General features: G+C 42.6%; 1 protein-coding gene across 2 annotated transcripts in view; it reads left to right on the top strand.

Moving 5' to 3' along the window:
- The window catches only part of TRABD2B (TraB domain containing 2B), a 276,057-nt gene that overhangs the window by 250,732 nt on the left and 3,358 nt on the right, over positions 1–21,967 (top strand). The window contains exons 6-7 of one of the 2 annotated variants that reach the window (XM_027893841.1): positions 2,549–2,818; positions 5,923–5,999. In XM_027893841.1, coding sequence (XP_027749642.1) covers positions 2,549–2,818; positions 5,923–5,926 — 274 coding nt within the window. In that variant the 3' untranslated portion in view covers positions 5,927–5,999. Of the gene's footprint in view, positions 1–2,548; positions 2,819–5,922; positions 6,000–21,967 lie in introns of those variants that run through there. The other variant, XM_027893833.1, reaches the window with a different exon arrangement.

The following is a 21,967-nucleotide window of genomic DNA, read 5'->3' as shown; positions in this document are numbered from 1 at the left end:
CAGAGTGCATGGAGACCGAGACCAGGGGAAAGGCACGAAATAGTCCATGAAACGAGCAGTTGAACCTAACAGTAAAGCTTCACTTAATGGGGAGATTGATTGTTCAGGTATCCTATTGCAGATGGCAGGGTTTTGTCTTTATTTTTTAGGAAAAAATCCAGAATATTGATAGATTCAAGCCCTTTGTATTAATAACATTTTGACTGAAATCGATGGGAAAGTTATCTTCTTTTGGGAAATCTATCTTACTTTAAAATGAAATCTTTACATATCCTCACAGTGTATTTGGGTCAAATATCCATATTTTATTTTTATTTCACTTCTGGTTGAATGTCTGTAGGATGGCAATCGAATTTCAAAACAACCAGGTTAATAATTAAATAATTACATTGTATAATATTTTTGTTTACATTTATGTTAGGCAATCATTATTTTTATGTCATAATATAATGTAATTATTGTAACTGTTTATGAGATCAGTTTAAAAAGCACTTCTGTTTTGATTTGAAAGGAGCAAGCATGCATCACCCTACAGCCTTCAACAGCCCCTCTTAGGTCTTGGTGCAATCATTACCAGTACAGGAATAACGGAACAAACATCCACCAAATGAAATATGCAGTTGCCACAGTGGAGCTATTCCCCCTGAGTCAACTCTGAAGTGCAAGTGGTTAGTTTATAACCCTCTTTAGGTTACAACATTTTAACGTTCCTTCAGTGTTTATTTATTCTCTTCCCAAAGAATGTTCTGAAATATCGGGTTTACAACCTGTGGCTCATGTGATGGTCGTGGAAACAATTAAGCTAGAAACTTTCAAAGCCACCACTGGGATTTTGATGCCCAACTCATTAATTTTAATAAGAAGGGAGCTGCCAGTCTCTTAAGTGGTTTCTAAAATCTCAACCCATAAAAAACACCTCTCTACTGGTTCCAGTTTACTGGGAGCTCAGAGCAAGGTAAACACGTGTAACAAAATAGTAGGTGTTAAAAGGTGGAAAGTACGTGTTCAGATGTCTCTAAGACCACTCAAGGAATCAAACAGCAGCCCCAGCCTTGAGCTGGCAGATGTAAGGGCTGCTCCTACCTTCAGCATCTCGGGAAATTTGGAGCACAGTTTTGGTGGCAAAGGAGAAAAAAGTGAGTGGGAACAGAAATCTTGGCAACAGAGAGCACCAAGAGCTCTCAAAGAAAATTGATGAAAACCCCAACTCAACATGAAACATGGATGAAAGTCTTAATGGGGAAAAAAAGTTCAGAACCAATAGATCTGTCTGTGATGTAAAATAGAGCATGGAGTGAGCATGAATGAGTTTGAAAAAGGACTTTATGGGAGTCTGAATACTTGGAAAAAGAGGGGGAAAAAATCGGATTTTTTTGTGTCTTTTATTAATGAAATCAACCATGTAGAATTTTGGAATTAGTTTAAACAAGTCTCCTTTTCTGTATCTGTTGAGTGATGATCTCTGAAGAACTTCATGAATGTTTGCTGCAAGTGACAAAGTTACTGTACTTTTTGCCAGGGAGTCTCATAGTAGCAATGGTTATCAGTAGTTATTGGAAGGGCCTTTAGATGAAACACAATGCACTGGAAGCAGAGATGACCATCCTGACTGGTATTGTAACAGACTTCAAAAAAATCAGAAAGAAAAAAAACCCTTCCATTAGTAGTAGATGTGACTTTTTTGGAAGAGAACAAAATGTTCCATAAATGAAACATGTGGTTTCACTTGCGGCACATTTTGTACATTGTCACCAATGAAGTTTAGGATTTTTTATTACTTTTTCATTAAAATGTCTTACTGGTTTCACTCAGGAGGCAAAATTTTTCACGTGGCTTTAATTGTTTCTGTCATAAAAGTCATAGCATCCATGTAATAGAAATAGTTTTGCAGACCACAACTTCATATTGCCTGTTAATTCTCTCCCATTTTCTGTACCTACAACTCATTGGCCCATCCCAGGGACAGGAAAAGCTCCTCTCTTGCAATTAAGACCGAATATGAACTTCTACTGAAGTTGGGGGTGGGGGGGGTGGAAATAACTTTGTGTCAGTCCTGGTTTATTAGATTTTTGTTTCAGATATCTTAGCTCACAGTAAGTTCACATGGCTGCATACCAAAGGAGTTTGAATTGACTTTTTTCTAAAATCAGTGGAACACTGGAAGATGAAAATAAAAGGTCTTTTTCTGCATCATTCCAGTCATATACAAGACGTGGTAGTATTTCAGACAGAAGTGAGGAGCTCTGGCAGTATTGTTTCAAGGAGTCTTTGGACAGGTCATTTACCCCCTTTTTTCTACATTACCTGCTGGAGTTCAGGTCTCACATATCCCATCCCAGCAGCCCAGCTTCCATGCTTCTGTCATCAGGCTTGGCTTCCTTGTCACCAATCCTGACTCGGATGAGCAGCCCCAGAGCAAAAGCCTTCCTCCCTGTGCACCATCTCAGCCATTAGGAGCACACACCAAACAGTGTAGTCCTCTGCTTTCACCCTTTTTTGGCTTGATTCCTCCCTTATTCATCAAATATTTAAATGTTGTGTTTTGCAGTTCAAGGACGACAAAGACAAGCCCGGCCTTGGAAGGCTCCTCAGTGACAGCCCTGCCCGCTGTCCCTCTGTCTGAGCAGGTCCCACTGACCTCTCCTTCCCTGAAGCCCCTGCACATGGATGAAGAAGACAGCCTGTCTCCTCACCTCTTGTTGCCAGACAGCATCAGCCAGCTGGAAGAGTTTGGCAGGCAGAAGAAATGGCACAAGAAGCAGCACAAACACCATCGCCAGAGGCAGTTCAATGACCTCTGGGTTCGGATAGAAGACAGGTGAGTCATAACTGTTTTGGTCCCTGTCCTCTTCCTGATGGCTTCTAAGTAGTGGCTCTTTACAGATCCCAGCTCTTGTTGATTAGACCATAAGGAGGGTTGGAGAAAGGCTAAACAGGAGAGACAGGGAGTGAGATGATATTTTTGGAGCCTAATGAAGAACTAGGAGGAAAACTCATAGGAACGTTTGATCTAAAAGGAAAGAGAAAAAAAGCTAATGCTTAGAATATTTAAAATATACAGAAACAAAGACTTGTCAGAGTAAAAACAGGAAAAAAACAACAATAGAAAATATTCTGCGTTTGCCCTTTTTCTTCCAATAATTATTTTCCAATCTTCAGTGTCAGTTTTCAGCCCAAAGGCTCCCTCGTTTTCCAACCATGATGAATATTCCCAGGAGTTTTTAAGATTCTGACATATCTGCCTTTCAACCTTCTTAACTGTATTCTGGGGCTGAAATGTTTTAACATCCCAGACTGCATTGAAAACAGCAAACTGAGGCAAAATGAAGTACTTAACTAAGGCCTCTATGTGGACAGAGAATGGAGGTAGGCACATTTCCATGGCTATTCCAGGCTTTGAGGTTAAAAACTCCTATTCTGTGTTTGAATAAGAGCCTTCATGTTTGACCAGGGCTTCTCAATGTGTGCTTTAAGGATTCCTGAGCAATTAATTCTCCCACCTCAAAAACTGGAAAAGCTCTTAGTGCCTTTATCCAGGCCAAGTCATAGGCAGATAAACAGCCACAATGTTTATAGATCTTCTAACAAGTAAAAGGAATTAAGTAATCTTTTGGGAACTGGCTGCTCACCTACACATGTAATGATTGTCTTTGGGCATTACTTATTCCCACGTTCATAGCACCTTAATTCCTTGCAAGTCTCTCTGAGATTTCTCCCTTTGCTAAGGAAAAAGCTTCATATACTTATGTTTTCAGATTTTTGTAAATTTACTTTTATTCATTCCTTTTAACGGAATAGTTGCCTCATTTTTTGTAGTTTCTTGTATTCTCAGGGTGAATGATGTAAGGGTTGTTATTAAGGTGGTGCATATTAATCTTAGTGTAATAAGGCTGTTTCTGAGGTCAGTGCCAGCCTTGTAAGAGGGATTCATGTGTTTTCTTTTCAAAGTGTGTTGAGTGGTTGGATCCTCTCCACAGAGGATGTTTAAGTATGAACTAAGAGGCATTTGGATCAATGTAGTGGATTACCTCAAAGACAAGGGACTTTTCTATCCTTCTTCTGCTCAGGAGCTGCTGACTCGTGGTGTCTCGTGGTGTCTCAGCATTTCACAAAGGTGTCTGGTCCAGATCACCATATGTGTCATACAAGTGAGAGGTTTAAATAGATCTGGTGGGAGCCTGGCAGTTAGGCACAATCCTCCTGCCCCCATTCTATCTATCCAGAAAGGATATTGGATATTGGGTGGTATATGGCAGTGGAAATGTGCAGTTGGGGCCTAAAGTGGTGCTTGCGCACTTTTGTGCCTTTTGCTGGTTTTATTAAAAACTGTTCCTAGGAAAATTATTTAAAAGGTATTTCTGAAGGTTAGAGTTAAATTACGTGTTCTGGGCTCCTGTGAGATTTCATCTGAATCAACCCTTTTATCCCTCTACTTCGATTTCATAAGGATGGAGATTGGGATAAGGAAATATAAGTTTCCGCTCCCACCACGCTGGTGAGGAACCAAACACTGTGTGTCGCCTGCCTTGCTGAAAGATCCCAGGGAGATATTAGTGGCAGATCACAGCCCTAGAAATGAGGAAAAGCTGGAAGAAGGGAAGCCTGCCTTAGTGCTTTCAGATGGTTTTAGCGCTTCTACAGTTCTGGAGTAACTTCTGGTGTTTTCCTGGAAACAAAACAAAAAAATACAAACTGTTCAGCTAAATCAGAGACTCACAACCAGCTCTGGTTTCCCCATAAATTGGACGGGGTCTCAACTTTCATAAACCAGCTGCTGCATATTGTGCTTTTGGCAGTTGGGTTTCATCAGCATTAATTGCAAACTGGACCCTGCACAAAGCAATAAACAGCGAGTTCTCTCTAACTTGTTCCTTTCTGATCGGCAAGAAAAAGGCAGAAATGTGTGTCTGTCACCAGACTTTGTACTGTGGCCATTCTTGGGAGGAAACAGGCAGGATGGCTGATAATACAGGCATTGGAGTGTTACCTGTGCAGGAGAGAGACGTGGACTTCTATTGCATTGCCACAATAATGTCTGAACAGTGAGACATAGCTTTCATTTCTGGAGGATAATCAGTGTATTAGGAAGTTCTCACTCTGGCCTGTCCCGTAGATCCATTGTGCATTTACATATACTGCAGCTGGAATCCCTCGTGTTCTGTACGGACCAAGGTCTCTGTGTATGGTATTACCTTCAGCTATGGCCTCGTGTTTCCAAATGGTTCTTCTTCCAGGTTGAGTTTCCTCACCCACAGGTTGTCACCTGAAACTTGGCTTGGTCGCCTTTGAGACAAGGCTGGGGGATTTAGGTCTTTGTTAGGGCTTTGGGGTGAAAGCTGCAGAAAGCTCATTGTTTCCATGCGAGGTCTCCAGAATTCAGCTGTTTGAGCTGCTTTTCAACCTGAAAAGTCAAAGAGGAATATACAGGTGGAGGACAAATCCAGGCAAATTTAAACCAGGTTATTGATTCTTGTATGAACCTCATTGAACTGTGAAATGACTGTGGTTCATACAGCCCTTTTCCAAAGCTTTATTGACCATGGATTAGAGGAGTTTATGAGCCATGAATTGCAGGGCTTTTATGGACTATGCATTTCTAGGAGATCTCATAGGCTTCCATGGAAATCTTAGGGTGTTTTTTTAAGCTACCAACAGAGAAACAAAGGAAATGAACACAGGAGAACAATCTTAAAGGAACATCAAAGGTCTGACTCCAATCTATAAAAGCCAGGAAATCCATAATTAATGGTTCCACAAAGACTTCGGCTCTCACAGTCGTTTGGGTCTGATCCGAGGTTATAGCTACAATCTGAAATGGCCTCATGAAAAATGAGTCATCATTTTATGTCACACATCATTATTAGTATTTATTTTCAGTTATACCTTGGAGATTGTCCTTTTCTTTTTGTTCTGTCTTAACAGCTGAGGCATTTGAGTTGGCACCACTGAGTGGACAGTGTTTAGATTTGCGTGCTGGAGGGTTTGTACCGCTGCGGAGGATGAGAAAGCTTCTGCTCTGTCTTTTATCCCTGTCTTTGACAGAGCTAAGATTTGCTGATCTCCTGGGTAATCAGCTACACTGAGGGCTATTAAAAAATAAAAAATGCTGATGAAATGTGTGGTTTCCTCTCCCTTCTGCCTCCTTCCCCCAAAATCTAAACAAACTGAAAAAGTCCTGCCTCACTGCAGTTTCTGTTTGAAATTGTTTGTCAAGAATCAAAATTAAATGGAGATTGCAAGTAGCAAGATTTTTTTTTTTCTTTAACTACTTGATTTTGCAGAAATGTGCAGATCTGAAGTCTGTCCTTGGGAGGAATTTGAACTTAGACAAAACTCAAGCCCTAGTTGGCTCCCATAGCCAAAAGCCGGCTGGGGCAGCAGGGAGGGGAGGCAAAACCCTTGGGCTGGAAGGCTGCAGTTTGGCATACAGACTGTGTTATTGTTCCTGTTGACACTTTGTTAGCTAAGCTTCCCCATGTAATATAAATAATTAATTGCAGATCATTTGCTGGCTTTTCATGACGAGATGCTCAGTTAGTGGAAAGAGTAGAGAAATGTCTGTAACATTTCAGAGTGGTCAGTGAAGAACATATCAGGATCACACCTTTGCTGGAGCAAGTAAACAGTTCGAGGCTACAAACAAAACCAGCCCAAGACAACAGAGAACCTCTCCCAGCTGTCAGGGAGTGTTGCAGCTCCTGAGCACTAAGGCAAGGCTCCTGGGAAAAGGGAGAGTGGGGGAGTTAGTAACTGGGAGAGTGTTTCAGGAGGGGTGAGTTTTGGAATGAACAATGGCAGCTAGGGAATGAGAAGGAGGGAAGTACAGTGATGGGGAGAAAGAATTAGAGGGAATGTAATGGGCAAGTCATTCCCACTGCCAAGGAAGAGATCTGGGTGATGATGGTGTTTGGATAGAGGCTAAGGACACACGTGCTTCATTTGCATAGGAAAGAAATTAAAGGAAAGGAATTGTTCTTAGAAGAGAAGAAAAGAAGTTCTTGTCGCAGATGTAAGCTCAGCCCTGCAAAATCTGCCATTAGTGGGAAATTGAATTAATTCCCCCTATAACTCGAAATGGCAGTTCTCTGATAGCCCAGTGCAGACTATTCGACCCCAGATGAATGTAATAACATTACAACTATCAATTTATTTTGGAAGAAACAGTTTTGTAGGGGGAAAAAATGTATACCAGTGATGGATGAAGGGAGACAATGTGTAATAAACTACACTGAGTGTGCCTGTACAGAGTGAACCTTATCAGTTTGGATGGAATTTAAGCACTTAGCCTGTTATCCTTTCTTTCAAGACAATGCAGTGATGGAAAACAGAACTCTGTCAACTCAGACAAACTTTTAATTCCACTTAACTGCATCTGAAAGGTAAATTTCAGTAAATTAATCCAAATTGCTTCCTTTTCACAACACATGGTGCTGAAATACAGTACTTAACTTCATTAAAGAAAAGACTGCTTTTATTTAAAGGAGACCTAGACACCTTTGAAGTCTAACAGGTAAATTGTGGTCAGATGACTTCCCTCCATATGGTAGCTTTGAGCTCGAAATTTCCATCACTGGGGCCTTGTTTGTTTAAATTACCCCGTCCACCTCCCTGGTAAGGATAGTGCTCAGGGAGTGCCTGCCTGCTGATGGTCATGGGGAGGGGGATCACTCCCTCCTCCAGCCTGTCTCCATGCAGCCAAGTAAGCAGTGCCACTGCATCTGTTTGCCCTGTGCTCAACCAAAGGTGAGGATGCAGCTTCAGGACCTCTCTGACTTGTAGTGAGCCTCTCTTACTGAGGGAATGCTCAAGCAGCCAGGAACAGCAGGAGCATAGGTGTGTTGGGAGTCCCCCCAGCCCTGCCTTGTCACACCTCGTTGCTTGTCTGGGGCTTAACTGTGTTTTGTGGCCCCTTGGATTTCCTCCAGCACTTCTTTCTACCATTTCCTTCACCGTTCTCCTGGAAGGATTTCTTTCCTTCTCGGGAAGCTTTCATGGTCACTGTTTCTACCACTGACTGCCTCCAGGCTCCAGGGCATGGCATGCCAATATCTACAGTCATCAGAAAAAGCTCATGGTTTGACAGCTTGGGTCCAAGACCTTTTCTGTCACACCGTGTAGTCTCAAAACACCTTCTAGACAAAAGCTCCCTCCTGATTCTTTGCTGCAAGCAGAACCTTTATATCTTGAACTGGCCTAAATTTTGTTCTTACTTGCCCAATTGTTATACACTCTGATGGGTATACAGCATCCCGAAGAAGACATTTTGAACACTTTAGCAGTGCATCAGTTGGTCCTTCTCTCAAACATGCAGTCTTGCTTCTGTGAAGACATCCTCAGCTCCTCCTGAGAAGAGAGCAAAGCGTGGGGAATTCTGCATCTTTCCCATCTTAGTTTCTTACTGTTTCCATTTGGCACCCCTTTAAGATAAGCAGATGGCTCGATGCCTCCTTTAAATGAGCACTGGTGCTGGCAGTTCTTTCATGCCCTTTGCACAGCCCCAGGTACACAAGCCCTCCAGTGAAAGTAAAATATATAACTTATAACTCAGTGCAGTATACCTAAGAGGTAACATATGATACAGTGATGACATATCCTCCCTCCCTAGATGGTTTTTATTGAGCCTTCTTGGATTATCAGGTTGGTCAGAGTGCACAGAACGTATTAATTAAAGCTGCAAAACCTGAGCTCAGCACACCATCGTTGTTCAGCATCGCAGGAACGATGGAAAGTCCTGACATTCCTGTCCAAACCTGTAGCATCTCTATGCTAATAGACCTTCCCTGTCAGCTGGCTGTGACTGATAACTTCTTGCCCCTTGTAAAGTCAAGGAGTTAATTTGTTATTCTCCAGATGGGGCTGAAAAGATGTTCAGCCTCACTTTCACCTGCTAAACACACACGAAAAGACCCACATGTTTTACTTTGTTCTGATGTTCTTTATAATGTGCTGCCACTGTGTGATAAAACAAGAGCAGATAAAGAAAAAACATGCAAAAGCCTTGCATATTTACTTTCACTGTTGCTTAAGTGTCTCACCACCAGTATGAACTATTCACACAAAGTAGTAGGAAAATCCTGTTTTAATGAAAGCTATAAATACCTGAAAGTAAAATCATTAGAGATAAAGCACACGGAAGTCTTTTGGAAATAGAGACGTAATCTGTATATAAATTTCAGTTTTGTTTCATGAAAATAAATTCTTTATTTGTAATGCATTAGGTATTTTTTAGTGAAATTTAAATCCACTGTGAATATTAAATCCATATTTCTGAAGGCGAGCAAGTAACGAAATTGGAGCGCACAAAAGCTAGGATTTTTGAACAGTGAGGTATTTTTCAGCATTGGATATCCAAGAGCACTTTCTGCTCCTTACTCCTCAATGCTGATTAAGATTGAAAAAACAATGCAAGATGTTTTATGGAGCCTATTAAGAGCTTTCTCTTCCTTTCTTGTTTTCTATTTCTCATTTGGGATGTGTTGAGTAAAGATAGTCTATACTATCTATCTATATCTGTCACAGCTTGATATATTTATGACTCGGGCTGGACTACCACTGCTAGATTTGTTAAGCTGCCTCAGATCTGTCTGATGCAGCACAAACAAAATGTTTGCTTAGGATTCAGTTTCAAGAAGAAGCAGCTGCTGAGTTTTGATAATCTCTTCCTCTGTGATGCACATCCCCACTTATTCTGCTGTTTTGAGCCAGCACAATCTTATTTCCTCATCCACTGCCAAGACTCCTCTTGGTTTTGGACAACCTGTTAACTTTCCAGTTCCATCATTCTCCATTTTCTGCTTAAATTTTCTCTTTTCCCAGTATTCTTCCTACTTGTCTTTTTAAACTCTGTCTGCACTTGCTTCTATGGGCCCTGGAGCAAGGAGTAAGAAACCTCCATCTGCTGCACACAGTTCCACCTCTCTGAGCTCACTTTGCAGGAGGCTGTGATCATACAAACACTGCACTTTGCTTTGCAGTCAGTCCCTGCCAGTGAAAGTGTGGGGTTTTGGAGCCTTCAGCCTCTGAGAGGAGGACATGTCTCACTTGTGTCTAGCATGTCCTTGTCACCTGGCATTAACGCAGACTGCAGTAAGGAGGAGGCAGAGTTAGGCATCCTAGGCATTTTTTTAATCAGGAGGTACATCTCCTCCATGTTATTTCATCATCTTTGCTTTTCCTGCCATTTTTGCACAGATATATGTGCGTCCAAGAACACTGCAGAGTGGACAAGACAGTATTAAATCCATTTATTCTTTACTAAATTCATGATCACAGTAAAGCAGTCCAAGCTCTTTCTGCTGATGCTTTTCCCTCTCTTGACAACTTGGCAGCCTTGTGGGCATCTGTGAGGGTGGCCAGTGCCAAGGGCTCTCTTGCAGTGAGGTGTGGTCTAGACACCTGCAATGATAAGTCATTAGAAAAACCATTATTTATGCTTATGCATTGGATCAATTTTTAATTTCTCAGACATCAGAAGTGCATTTAGTGGCAAAAGTGCACTAAGCTGGAGAAAAGGTGCCTGTCCTTATAAACATAGAAGCACATTTATTTTACCTATGGCTTGTTTTAATGTTAGTGTTAAGCTGCCATGGTCAAAAAGGTTAGATTCTGTTTAAAGTCTTGAGTTTCCCATCTACAACTACTCAGTCATAAAAATGAGGCTTCAGGACTAGACTTAGAGTACAAAGTGTCTCCTGTGGACCAAGGCAAAAAAAGAAGGGTGCTTATTCCGCTGATTAACACTAAGTGAGTTTGACTGTCCTCTGTGTTAATGTAAGGCTTTTTCTCCAGCTATTTTTAGTCTGTTCCAGAGTGTGTCCCACTGTGGTCTGGTATGCAAGAGCTTTGCTGTGAGGTTTGCAAACACTTGTATTTCTGTGTTGTGAGAATAGAGCATTGTGTGTTACTGGAGCGTGTGTTCTTTTGGCGGCGGAAAGGAAGGGCAGACCATGTGTGTGATCCATCCACATGTTTGTTGTTGCCTGTGAATAACCATGTACAGCAAATGGGCTCTGGAAGAGAGCTTGTTAGCAGATGTCCTCATGGCCCTTCCAATTTATAAATATGAGCCTTGACATTTATATTTTCCACGTCCAGGGCTTTCACTAGCCAGATGTTCTGAAGATTGGCTTCTTGGAGTCCTTAACAATGACTCCTCACGGCATATTGCCTATTGCAAACAAAAGAAATGAAGCCATGTATCTGGCTCTTATCAAACAGATAAGATGGGAAAATGCACTGAGTACCCTCAGGTAATTCCTCTAAACCTGGACTGCACTTTAACACAGCTCTACAAAACTCTTTATGTTCACTCGGCTGAAAAATAAATTGCCTGGTTTAAGAGGCAGGGAAAATTCAATGCCCCTGCATTTTGGGCTGGGTGAGGAGTGTGGTTTGTGTTATCTCACAAGACCGACTGCAGTTGCAGACGCTGTAAAACGTGCTGAGTGGGCTCATGCCCAGAGTGGATTGGATTCCTCAAACAATGAATGAGTAGTAAAGCACGTGAGCTCCCTGTATGGCAAATCTGCATACATGGGATTTTCCTTTGGCAGTTCTTTTTTTCCCTATGGAGCAGGTAGCGGCCAGCTCCACATTCAGACTCCCGACTTACAGCACTACTCAGCTGACAAAATGTGGCTGTTTCCATTTTCAGAACAAATGGAATTGCTCCCTAACCCGTTAGAGCCAGCACTGACCCTGCAGGGAGGTTGGACCTGGGATTTAGAGATGCTGGGGTCAGGAGCAAAGACTTTTCCCTACTGCTAAAGTGATGGAAGCAGGAGAGACCCAGCTGTGCTGCTCCTTGCAGTGCACCCATCAGAGAGAAACTTTCATAGAGTCCTCTCAAAAGCTGGGTTTGGGTTGAAAATGGGACCTCTGAAAGGACTTTGCTTGCTGTGTTAATGGGTGCCTCTCTGCCCCAGGGATATGCAGATGTGTCAAAGAGATCACTCACCATCTAAAAGCCAGAACAAACCTCCTAAAACACTGCAGCCCTAGGTTGGAGTTATTATGTATTTGAGTGACCTACATATCTAGCAGTATCTAAAGCCCTGAAAATTGCAATTCCTCTTAGCAGAGTTACGTAAAATCCATAAAATGTAAAAAATGTCGTTATCTAGTGAGTTACCAAAAAGAAAAAGAAATGTCTTTAAAATTTTGTGGAAATGCAAACACACAACACTGTCAATGGTAGCCCAGAGGAAAAACGTAAGATATATGGGATTTATTTCTGCTATTCCCCTTCTGACTAGTGAGTTTCGTGGAAAATGAAGTGAGGAAAAGTGTGACAGGGAGCAAGGCAACATTACTGGTTTGGTGGGCAGTTGGTTTATAGGAGGGGCTTTAACCACAGTTATACTGTGGTAGCAGGCTTATCTAAGAAGACAGATTCATTGTAGAGTGAAACAGGAGGAAATTGGATTCCCTTACACTCCCAGCAGCACGGGAGTTTCCAGCACTGCAGGCTGGAAACCCAGCAGGATCCCAGAGGGCAGCTGTGGTCTAAGTCCAGTTACTCACTGGGATGAAGGAAAAGTAGGGTTTATTTAAATTCATATGGTTTTAATGCTGTAAAAGTCGGGTTCCTGCAATTATGAAAATGCCAGGCCAAATTCAGATTTCGCTCAGATCTCCTCTTTGCAATTCCTGAATAACTTAACTGAACAAAGTAAGCTTTATACCTGGGGCCTGAGCCTTTAGATGAGGGAGCCAAGCTTAGTGCCTGTGAGCTGCTGGGCGTCAGGGATGCCTCACATAGCAGTACCATGGAGAGGAGTGGTGTGGACCACACTCTCAAAAGCTTGGTTCGGCAGAGACGTTTCAGGGTCTGAGTTGTGACACCCGGCAGGGAAAGGTTTTGCAGCCTTCCAGCCCTGCAGGCCAGCGAGCAACTTCTTATGAGCCACTGATGGCACCTCCAGGCTTTCAGAGGGTTTAGAAGTGCTTGAGGAGAAGCAGTTTGTGCTGTGGCTGGGTATCACTGTATTTGCTTTGCCAGCAGCAGGAGGAACACAGACCCTGTGGGCAATGCAGCAGTTTAATGTCCAGGGCATTTTTTCCTGGTAGATGTGCTCTTTTGAACCTTTTTTCTTTATTTTGTGAGTGAGTCTGTTGGCAAGAAAAAGACACCAATGCTTTTGTTCACTGGTAAAAGCGTGAATTCAATACTGCTTCAGATAACAGGTTCAAAGATCTGATCCAACCTTAATTATTCTTACTAAGAGAGACACTGGAAAAATACAAGCAGTGAAAGGAAAAGTGAGGCCAGTGAATTAGAGAGAAAAATGTGATACAGACTAAGCAGAGGGAAAAACTGTTCCATGGAGATGGAAAAAGAATAGGGAGAAGGAAAAAGAAAATTAAAATCAAATGGGAAAATGCAGTATATTGGACATCCATTTAAACCAGTTTATATTTCGGTTGTCCGTTCTGTTCCCTAATACACTGCACAGGCATCTTCTTAGCTGATATAATTCTGTCTTATAAAACAGTCTCAGAGAAAATACTTAATTTGACAGGATGTTTTAGGTATTTCCCCACTATCACCTATTCTAAATTATTTTAAAATCTGGAGGGGAAAGTCGATATCTTTTACAGTGTTTAACAAAAAAGTGACAGGGTCAAATATGTACATCTCTATGAATGTATTTGTTCCCCAAGCACATCTAAACATGCAGGGGTAATTCTGTGCATCTGCAAAAAAATATTTGAGCCACAGGGCCCACACAATGCCAAACAAACACTGGAGTGTACATAGGAAAGGGCAGAGCGAGTCACTCTGGTTCTAATTATTGAAAGGTTGAGCCCAAGATGTAAAATATGGATTATGATTTTGACCACCCCAAGAATATAAATTCTTTTGCATGTGGGGCTGTATTGGTGAGAGCAGGCAGTTTGCAAAATACAGACAAAAAATAGATATTATCCTCATGTGTGGGGTTTGGTTCAAAATCACCTGATTGCAGCGCCATCAAATTAACTCTTTATGTGTTGTGTATCAGCAGGTTGCCCAAGAATCTTCACAGATTGCACCACTGGCAAGAGTTCCACAATACTAAGCACATCTGTGTATGCACCCTTGATGTTCTTGCTTACTTTGGCTGTAATAACTGCAATCATTATCTGTCCAAGGACCAGTGAAACAAGTACATGGTTATTTGATTCGTGATGATGAGGGCCTTAATTGTGCATACCAATCAGGTACACAGCCAGATGTGTGCAGTGGGTGGGGGTGAGTCTGGGGATGGATTTGAGCCCACATCACTATTTACACTATCATGAGCACATCCTGGCTCAGATGTCAGTGCAGAACTGGTGGAACAAAGGGCTCTGAGCTATCCCCTCTTAGCAAGGGCCAGGGTAAAACTGGGATGGATTATCCCAACTCTGTGATTGCCTCGTCCCAGTGCAGTATCACGAGGGGATATTCTTAGGATATTAGAGAATCATCAAAGCATTTCTTAGAAGGGCAAAGGAAAGAGCTAATGTTGTCATCTCCTGTCTCGGGACCACCCAGACAGTACAACAAATCATGGGTCTTCAGCTACAGTATCTTGAATTACTGTTCATGGGGATTTTAAAGAATTTAATGTCTTTCTTTTTCCTATTTTTTTCTTCTTTTTTTCCTTTCTTTCTTTTTTTTTTTTTTTTTTTTTAAGGATGACATGTAGTTTCCTGATGGGCTGGTTTTAATAAGGTCAAAATCTTTGTTGTTGCCAAATCAGAGAGGAATATAACATCTTTTAGTCATTACATGGGAATAGGGGTAATTACTCAGAGGGTGTGCTTCAAAGGTTATTGGTTTTTATAACATTCTGTGTTTTTACACCATTCTGCAGTTGCCTGGAAAGGAGCAGCAGGCCTGATTCTACCACTGCCGCATGTAGGATTCCTTTTTGCAGGGTTTTCCTAAAGGACTTTGGGGCAGGGTGTTGAAAATGGCCATACACAGTCTCCCCTGGGGGTGGGGAAAGTCAAATCTTTCCCTGAGGTGCAGAAACTTTGCCACAAACTGAAAGATGACTTACAGAAGAGGGCCCTCGGGCTGTGCTGCAGTTGTTTCTCACCTGTTCCTTCCCAACCTCTTAGATGCATCCTCCTGTCCATCTTTGCATCACTGTGTCCCCCTGCCCTCAGGCTGCACTGCTGTGACAGCAAACTCTTTCTTCCCTGTCTCTGATGCCAGGAGTCCCCACTGCCCCCATCCATTCCCATCCCATCCCTGTCCCCTCCTCTGGCTCCACAGCAGATAATACACTTTGCCTTAACAAACCTGACCCCCCCCTGTGGCTTTAGGGTGTCCCTGTAGTGCTCAGCCTTGCTGCAGCTCAGTGTCGCTCCGGGGCTGAATTTGTCATCCCCGAGATGTTTTGCAGCTGGCCTGGGCCATCGGGACCTGCAAATCACAGTGAGAGCCTGCAAAATGCTTCAGGTTGGGTTAGCGGTGGTGTCACACTAACGCTTCAAGGTCTTGACTCAGATCTGAGTCAGGGGAGTCGTAGAAGTAAAGTGATTTAACAAGGTTTTGATGGTTTCTTGGTGGGTGTCTGGGGGATAAAAACCAAATCTCCTGGCTTCCAGCCCACAGCCCATCTTGAGTGGGGCCCAAAAAGGCACCAGGGGAATCTGAGCTGCATTTCAGCACTGAGGCTCCTCCTGCTTACACCATCATGGCCCCCTGGAGCCCCTGACCTAAGTGAGGACCTTCTCCTCCTCCGTGTCAAACTCCAGAGCCAAGACCCCACGGCAGGTACAGCAGCTGCAGCCCAGCCGTGCCCATTGCTGGGGAGCTGCTGCAGGACTGCAGAGGGGAGCTGTGTCCCCACCAGCTGCTGCTTTTTGCACTGCCGAATCAGCAGTTTTCCTCTTCCCCACCTGCCCTTCCCTACCAGTCAGAGCCCTCACTGGGGCCTGAGCTTCGCTGGGATTCAGGAGAGCTGAATTCCAGAGACAGGGATCTTCAGAAGCAGCTCACCTCACCTACCTTGGCACCTCTGTGGGGAAAGGATTGTCTTCTAGAGATGTCTTGTTCCCCATATACTGTAGCAGCAAGACAGCTAAATATCTCTGAGTACAAGCCTGCATCTGAAATAGCTACAATTAGTGCCACCCTTTAAATCCTCTTAAAGGCCATTCAGCTGAAGGACTGCATGTGATTCTCCTTAATGGCACCTTCTGCAGTGCTGCTGGCAGCCTTGGTCCTGCACATTTGCGAGGTGAAGTTGCCTCACATTACTTTCCTTCATCCCCCAAGCATCCTATCCTTGTGCACAGAGTCCTGCTCACCACCTGTGCTTCAGTACGTGGTGACAGTGTGGCTTGTGGTCCTTGTTCACAGCTTTCTGACCTTTCAGAGCCAGTTCCTGGTGAAACTTGAGCTTCCCTTTCCATCTTTTCCCTCAATATCCTCTTCTTTCTCCTAGAGATAAGCCAGGGCAGATGTGGTCCTAGCAAAGAGCAGGGGTGGGGGATTAGACCTCTACCAGAGCGCTTGCACTGCTCTTTGCCTCCCCCTTTGAGTGTGGGAGGCTCACAGGTGCCCACTTCAAGGAGGGGGAATAGCCTGCTGTCAGTCTCCAGAGGAGCCAGAACACTGAAATAAGGCAGGATCAGAGCTTGACATTCCTCTCAGATGGAAAGATGGTTCCCATTTGAGTCTCATCAGAAGGAGAGCTCCGATCAACAGCGAAGGGTTGTTGAAATGCTCCCGGTGGCTGCTGCTGCCTCCCCGTCACACTGTGGCTGTGCTGCTCACAGAGAGGGCGGGAAGTGGCCAAAGATCCAGGCTCCCAGTAACCCTGGGCTAACAAGAAAATAGTAGAGATAAGGCTCTTCTTTGGCTCATCCTGTGTCTTTGTTGGCCCCAAACCAGCGTGTGGTAGTGCTTACTCATTCCGACACGCTAAGGCAGCTCACTACGCTACTGCAAACAAGCAGTGGCCTCCTCTGGACCAAAACTGGATTCCTTAATCAGATCCAGGTTGGATTATTTTATTAATTTTTTTTTTTAACAAACTGAACCTTGTGAAAGCATGAGCCTCTTGGCCTCGATCCCACAAAGGACTTTAGGATGTGCTGAGTTGTAGGTATGTGAATACTAGCCTTGCTGGAAGCACTCGTGTGCTCACAGCGCTGAGCGTCCTGCTCGTGTGGGACCACAAGCCTCAGCATCCTGAAGGATTTATCCCTCAGGCTGCAAGAACAGTGTCTGCAGGGCAATGATAAAGAAATAGATGAAGCTTGGGGGGAACAGAGCCTATGTTAATCTAAAGAATCCCTTCCTGAAACACATGAAATAATAATATGGACATTTCAGGAGATGGGGACTTCACATCCCCCTTGAGAGGTTACTGTAGTGAATTAGATGCTTGTGACATATTTGTAGTGTGATTTCTCCCCCCCCCCAACATACTCTTTTTTTGCTCTTGGCTGAGCACCTATTCTTTTCTTTCAAATGTGTGGTCAGACTTCTTGCCAGCCAGCTTGTTTACAGACTGAAACGGATTGGTCCCGGTGCTTTAAGCAGATGTATTTTTCAAATCTTGATTAATAAATGTTGGTGACATAAATAGGTCTGGTTAGTTCCAAGAGTAATTGTCTGCACTTGCAGAACATAATTTCTGATCACCAGGAAAATAATGTGATCAACTCCTTTCACATCTGTTCATTAAATGAAAAGGGGAAAAAAAAGTAGGGCAAATTTTGTTTGAAAAGAAACAGGAAGCATATGCTTAATATCACTTAAGAAAACCCCTAGCCATCATAAGGTTAACATCAAATCACAAATGCAAAACAGTCATTATTGTATTTACTCTAAAATTTTCTTCCTTTTTACTAGCTTTTTAGGTTTTCAGTTGAAAAATGCATTTTCTCAGGGTTCAGTCTAGCTTCTTTCATCAGATGCTATCATAAGAAAGGCTGTCTGAGTCAACATTTGTTTACATTTATTAAAAATAATTGTCATGTGTTTACATAGCTCCTTTGATCCAGAAAAATCCCCAAACACTTTGTAAGTCACGCTTAAAAGGGTTACTTCCTCCCCCCTGAACAGAACCGCGTTGGGACTGAGGCATGGGAGAAGATTAGAAATGCAAAGAAATATCACAATAATTGGGATGGTCCTCACCCCCTCAGAGCAACATCAGGTTTCCATGAGCTTCAGAACAGTTCCTGTTTGCAGTTTGGGGCATCTCATTCCAGAGAAGACACTGATCAGCCAGGCAGTGAGAGCAGAAGAAAGGATGGAGGGAAAGCACCTGAGGACTTGCGCGGAAAGGTGGATGGGAATTGTTTGTTTAAAAAAGAGAAGGCTGAGGTGAAACATGGTTAAATATTCAAAACACGTGAAAGGCTGCTGAGAAGAGGAAAGGAATAAAGCTGTCCCTGGGGACAGGACAAGTCATGAACTTAGCAAGGGAGATCTGGTAAAACATTAGGCAGTAATTCTGAACATCAGAAATGGTGAAATTCTGCAATAGATGTCTGCAGAGGCTCTGGAATTGCTATCATTGCAGTGTTTTTTTTGAGATTGGATTAGACAAAAATGTCAGGAGGGGTTTAGATCTTGTTCCTGTGAGCCAGGTGGGCCAAAAAGACTCTCGTGGTCCAAACTTCTGTCCTCCTGTGGTGTCACATATGGTCAGATGAGCCCTGCTTATGTGGGTGAACAAAGTCACACTAAAAATTAGTTTGTGAGCTCCTTGCGAAGTGTTCACAAGCTAAACCAGAGCAGAAATTCCTTCAATGGGTTGCATGTGTGTTTGTTTTATTTTTCAGCTTTAAAATGCTCCCAAATCGTCAAGGTGCTTCAGCACTCACCCAGCTTAGAGGGCTTGAATCCTGTAGTTGGATTCAGTAGGGTCTGTGCACAAAGCCTGTGCCTGAGGCCCCATTTTTGGGGAAAGTTTTACACATTCTAATGATGGTAAGACATGCATGAGTAATGCACTGATTTGAAAAACTGCCCTATTATCTGATCAAAAGTACAAGCTCATGAATACGATACCGCAGGTCATTTGGCTAAAACATACCTGGAGTCTTCCAAGTTTTTAAAACAATCCCATACACAGAAGCAAAATAGAGAGGTATGAACAGCAGAGCCAGTGGTTGCCTGTTCACCACAGATCATGTGGAATGTTTTATCAAAGATATTTTTATCAGACGCACAAGACTGAACTACAGAATATCCTGGGCTGGCAAGAGAAGACGTGATAATAATTTAGATTATTATCCCACAGATCTGTGATTCATTTTTATTATTCTCTGTGTTCATTTCAGAAACAATCAAATCCTCCCTAAGGAAGGTTTCTGGTTGAGTTGAGGGGACTCTGCTGCTGCTTTCCTCCTCAGGGAAGGTCCGAGGGTCAGTGAGGTGCTGCGTGCACATGCAAACATGCTCAGAGGGAGTTTGCAGAAGTCATCTCCTGACACCAGGGCCACCCCTAAGATTAGACTATAATCTAACCTGGTTGTCCAGGGCCCCTCTGTAACCCCTAGGAAGTGAAAGACCCTGAACAAGAGAGTAAGTACTCCTAGAGACTTGCACTGGAATGAGGTGGACCACCTTCTGGAATGGTTTCTCTCCCCATTCACTGTAGAAACAGCCTCGTTAGGAAACCAGGACCAGACATTTTACAAGGAGTTGTAGCATTTGGTAAAAGGGATCGTTCTTTTTAAATATCTCCAAACCACTTTGGCAGTCAGCTAAAAGGACATTTGCATTCAAGAAAATGTTTTGTAGGAATAAACAGTGATTCATTTGCTATTAGCATGCTTTGTACATATTAATGGAAATGCACTGTTCTTCTCTTGTAAAGCACTTAAGGACTTTTTCAAAATAAACAACCCCACCTAACTATTTATCTTAACAAGAATGCATTTATAGCAATCTAATGTCTTGAAAACAGAAAACTGCCTCATTGACTGAGGAGTAGTGGTCAAAAATTCCCAGATTTTTTGACAGGAAACTCTGGGATCTTAAGTAAACTGTGGGGGTTTTTTCCCCTAAAAAAATACCTGTTTTCAAGGGGAAAACAAAACAAAGCAAAAAAAAAGAAAAAAAAACAAAAACAAACAAACAAACACAAACAACAAAACACTTCTGTAAGTTGACTAGAAAATGGAAACATCATACAGAAACGTAAAATGTTGATATAAGGCTGCTCTAGGAATCTCTTAGATGTAGTTGGCTGATGAGTGGGCTTGTGATTCTTTTATGGATGCCCTGGCCAGCCCTGGGACACAGAACATCCCTGAAGAGCAGAATGACAGTTTGTGCAAAGGGACATTTTAGTCTCACTGGAAGATCAAGCCCACAGAATGTGTCAGGAGCAGGATACACATAAACCACAAGTCTTTGTGATATTTTGGTGATGTTTTTTAATTCGATATTGAAAACCAGACCCTCCTTGTAGTTTAAAATTTAATTTAGGGCTACATTTTGTAGTTCCGTAGAGTGACAATCAGTAACCAAAAGATTAGGATAAGCACCTACTCGTACATACCTTAGGGAAATCTGGTACAGGGGGAAAAAAACCAAAACTGTGATCCTGTTATCAGTGCTGCCAGATCCATGCACCACATCATCACTCAGCAGGATAAATGAGGTCTGGATCAGAAACTGGAGCCTGACTGCATTTCTGTTGGATTATGCATAAAGTGTTGTGCCTCATTTTGTCGGGTTTGCTTTAATGATGCTTTGCATTCTCTGTGGGAATGCCATTCATACTTGATGTTACTTACATTGCAGGAGCTTGGACACACAGTGCCTGATCTGGTATCATTCTTGCCAGCACTAAATTATCTGCTCCAAAAAAGCTGGACAGTTTTGAAACAGTTTTGAAGCAGCATTAGTTTATCACTGATCAACTTTCTGCATTAAGTGACTGCAGCAGTTTTGATGCAATATAGCAGGAGCTCTAAAGCTATGTGTCTTGTATCAGCTCAAGACATAAACCAACCACTCCCCATGAAAACTGAGATAAGAGCTTTCTCTGACCAGCCTTCATTTCAGAATTCTCTCTTTGCAGCAGTTTGTTCCTCTGGAACAAGCACCACTTCTCACTGTCAAAAAGTCCTAACACTGGTGAGATGGATTATCTGCTCCCATGAAGCAATTCCTATGTCTTTAATTCAAGACTGCCTTTTCTTTTTACTCTAATTCATTGCACATTAGTTAAGATCACTTCTAGCTACAGAACAACTATCCCACCCAGAAGATGTGGTGACAGCATAAAGGATGAGGGAAGAAATTAAGTGACTTCTCCCAAAATCCAGGGTGAAGTGTAATGTGCAGTGATTGTCTGTGGGATTTGAAGTTGACCCACATGTGTGTTTACCAACGCCCTGATCTTCTCAGATTGTGATTGATTCAGCACATTTAAAGCATCTGTTCTAAAACCTATCTTGGTATTGCTTAGACAGAAAAAGACAAAAGCCTTCAGTGCTTCTGGATTCTGTTTCTCTGCACGAATCTGAAGTAAGGTATTGTTCCTTTTATCTGATATTATGCAAGACACAACCTTTTTCTTCCAAGGTCAGGATCTCAGATAGTGTAGCTAAATATTTATAGGACTGCATAGCTTCTTACCCCATAAAAAAATTGGTTTGACAGTCATTTTCAGTGCCTCCAAATCCCCTTTATGAAAGATTTAGAGAATCTGCAGGTATTAGTGTCACTTCTTGTTTTAAGGAGAACTTGCTTTCTCACTCCTTGCTCCTCAGCAGAATGTCTTGGGTTTAAGTCCAAAATCCACCCTGTGCAGTTTGCATGCTCAGCTGTGCTGCTCTGTGACAACTGGTGGATTATGGATCATCCAGTAATGGATGCAATGGAGGCATTTTATGAAATGGAGATTACAACTTAAAACTTCCAAATCAATTGTAAATGGACCTTCTTGACCTCCAGTGCCATGGGAATCATGATGAATTCCAACCTGCAAATTCAAATCAAAGTACTAACTCGAGC

The sequence above is a fragment of the Empidonax traillii genome, unplaced genomic scaffold, assembly GCF_003031625.1.
Source record: "Empidonax traillii isolate 1590-97213 ecotype Southwest subspecies unplaced genomic scaffold, ASM303162v1 scaffold15:size5535645, whole genome shotgun sequence".
NCBI lineage: Eukaryota > Metazoa > Chordata > Aves > Passeriformes > Tyrannidae > Empidonax > Empidonax traillii.
The sequence above is the reverse complement of the archived record's forward strand: the minus strand, read 5'-3'. Positions and strand labels throughout refer to the sequence as shown.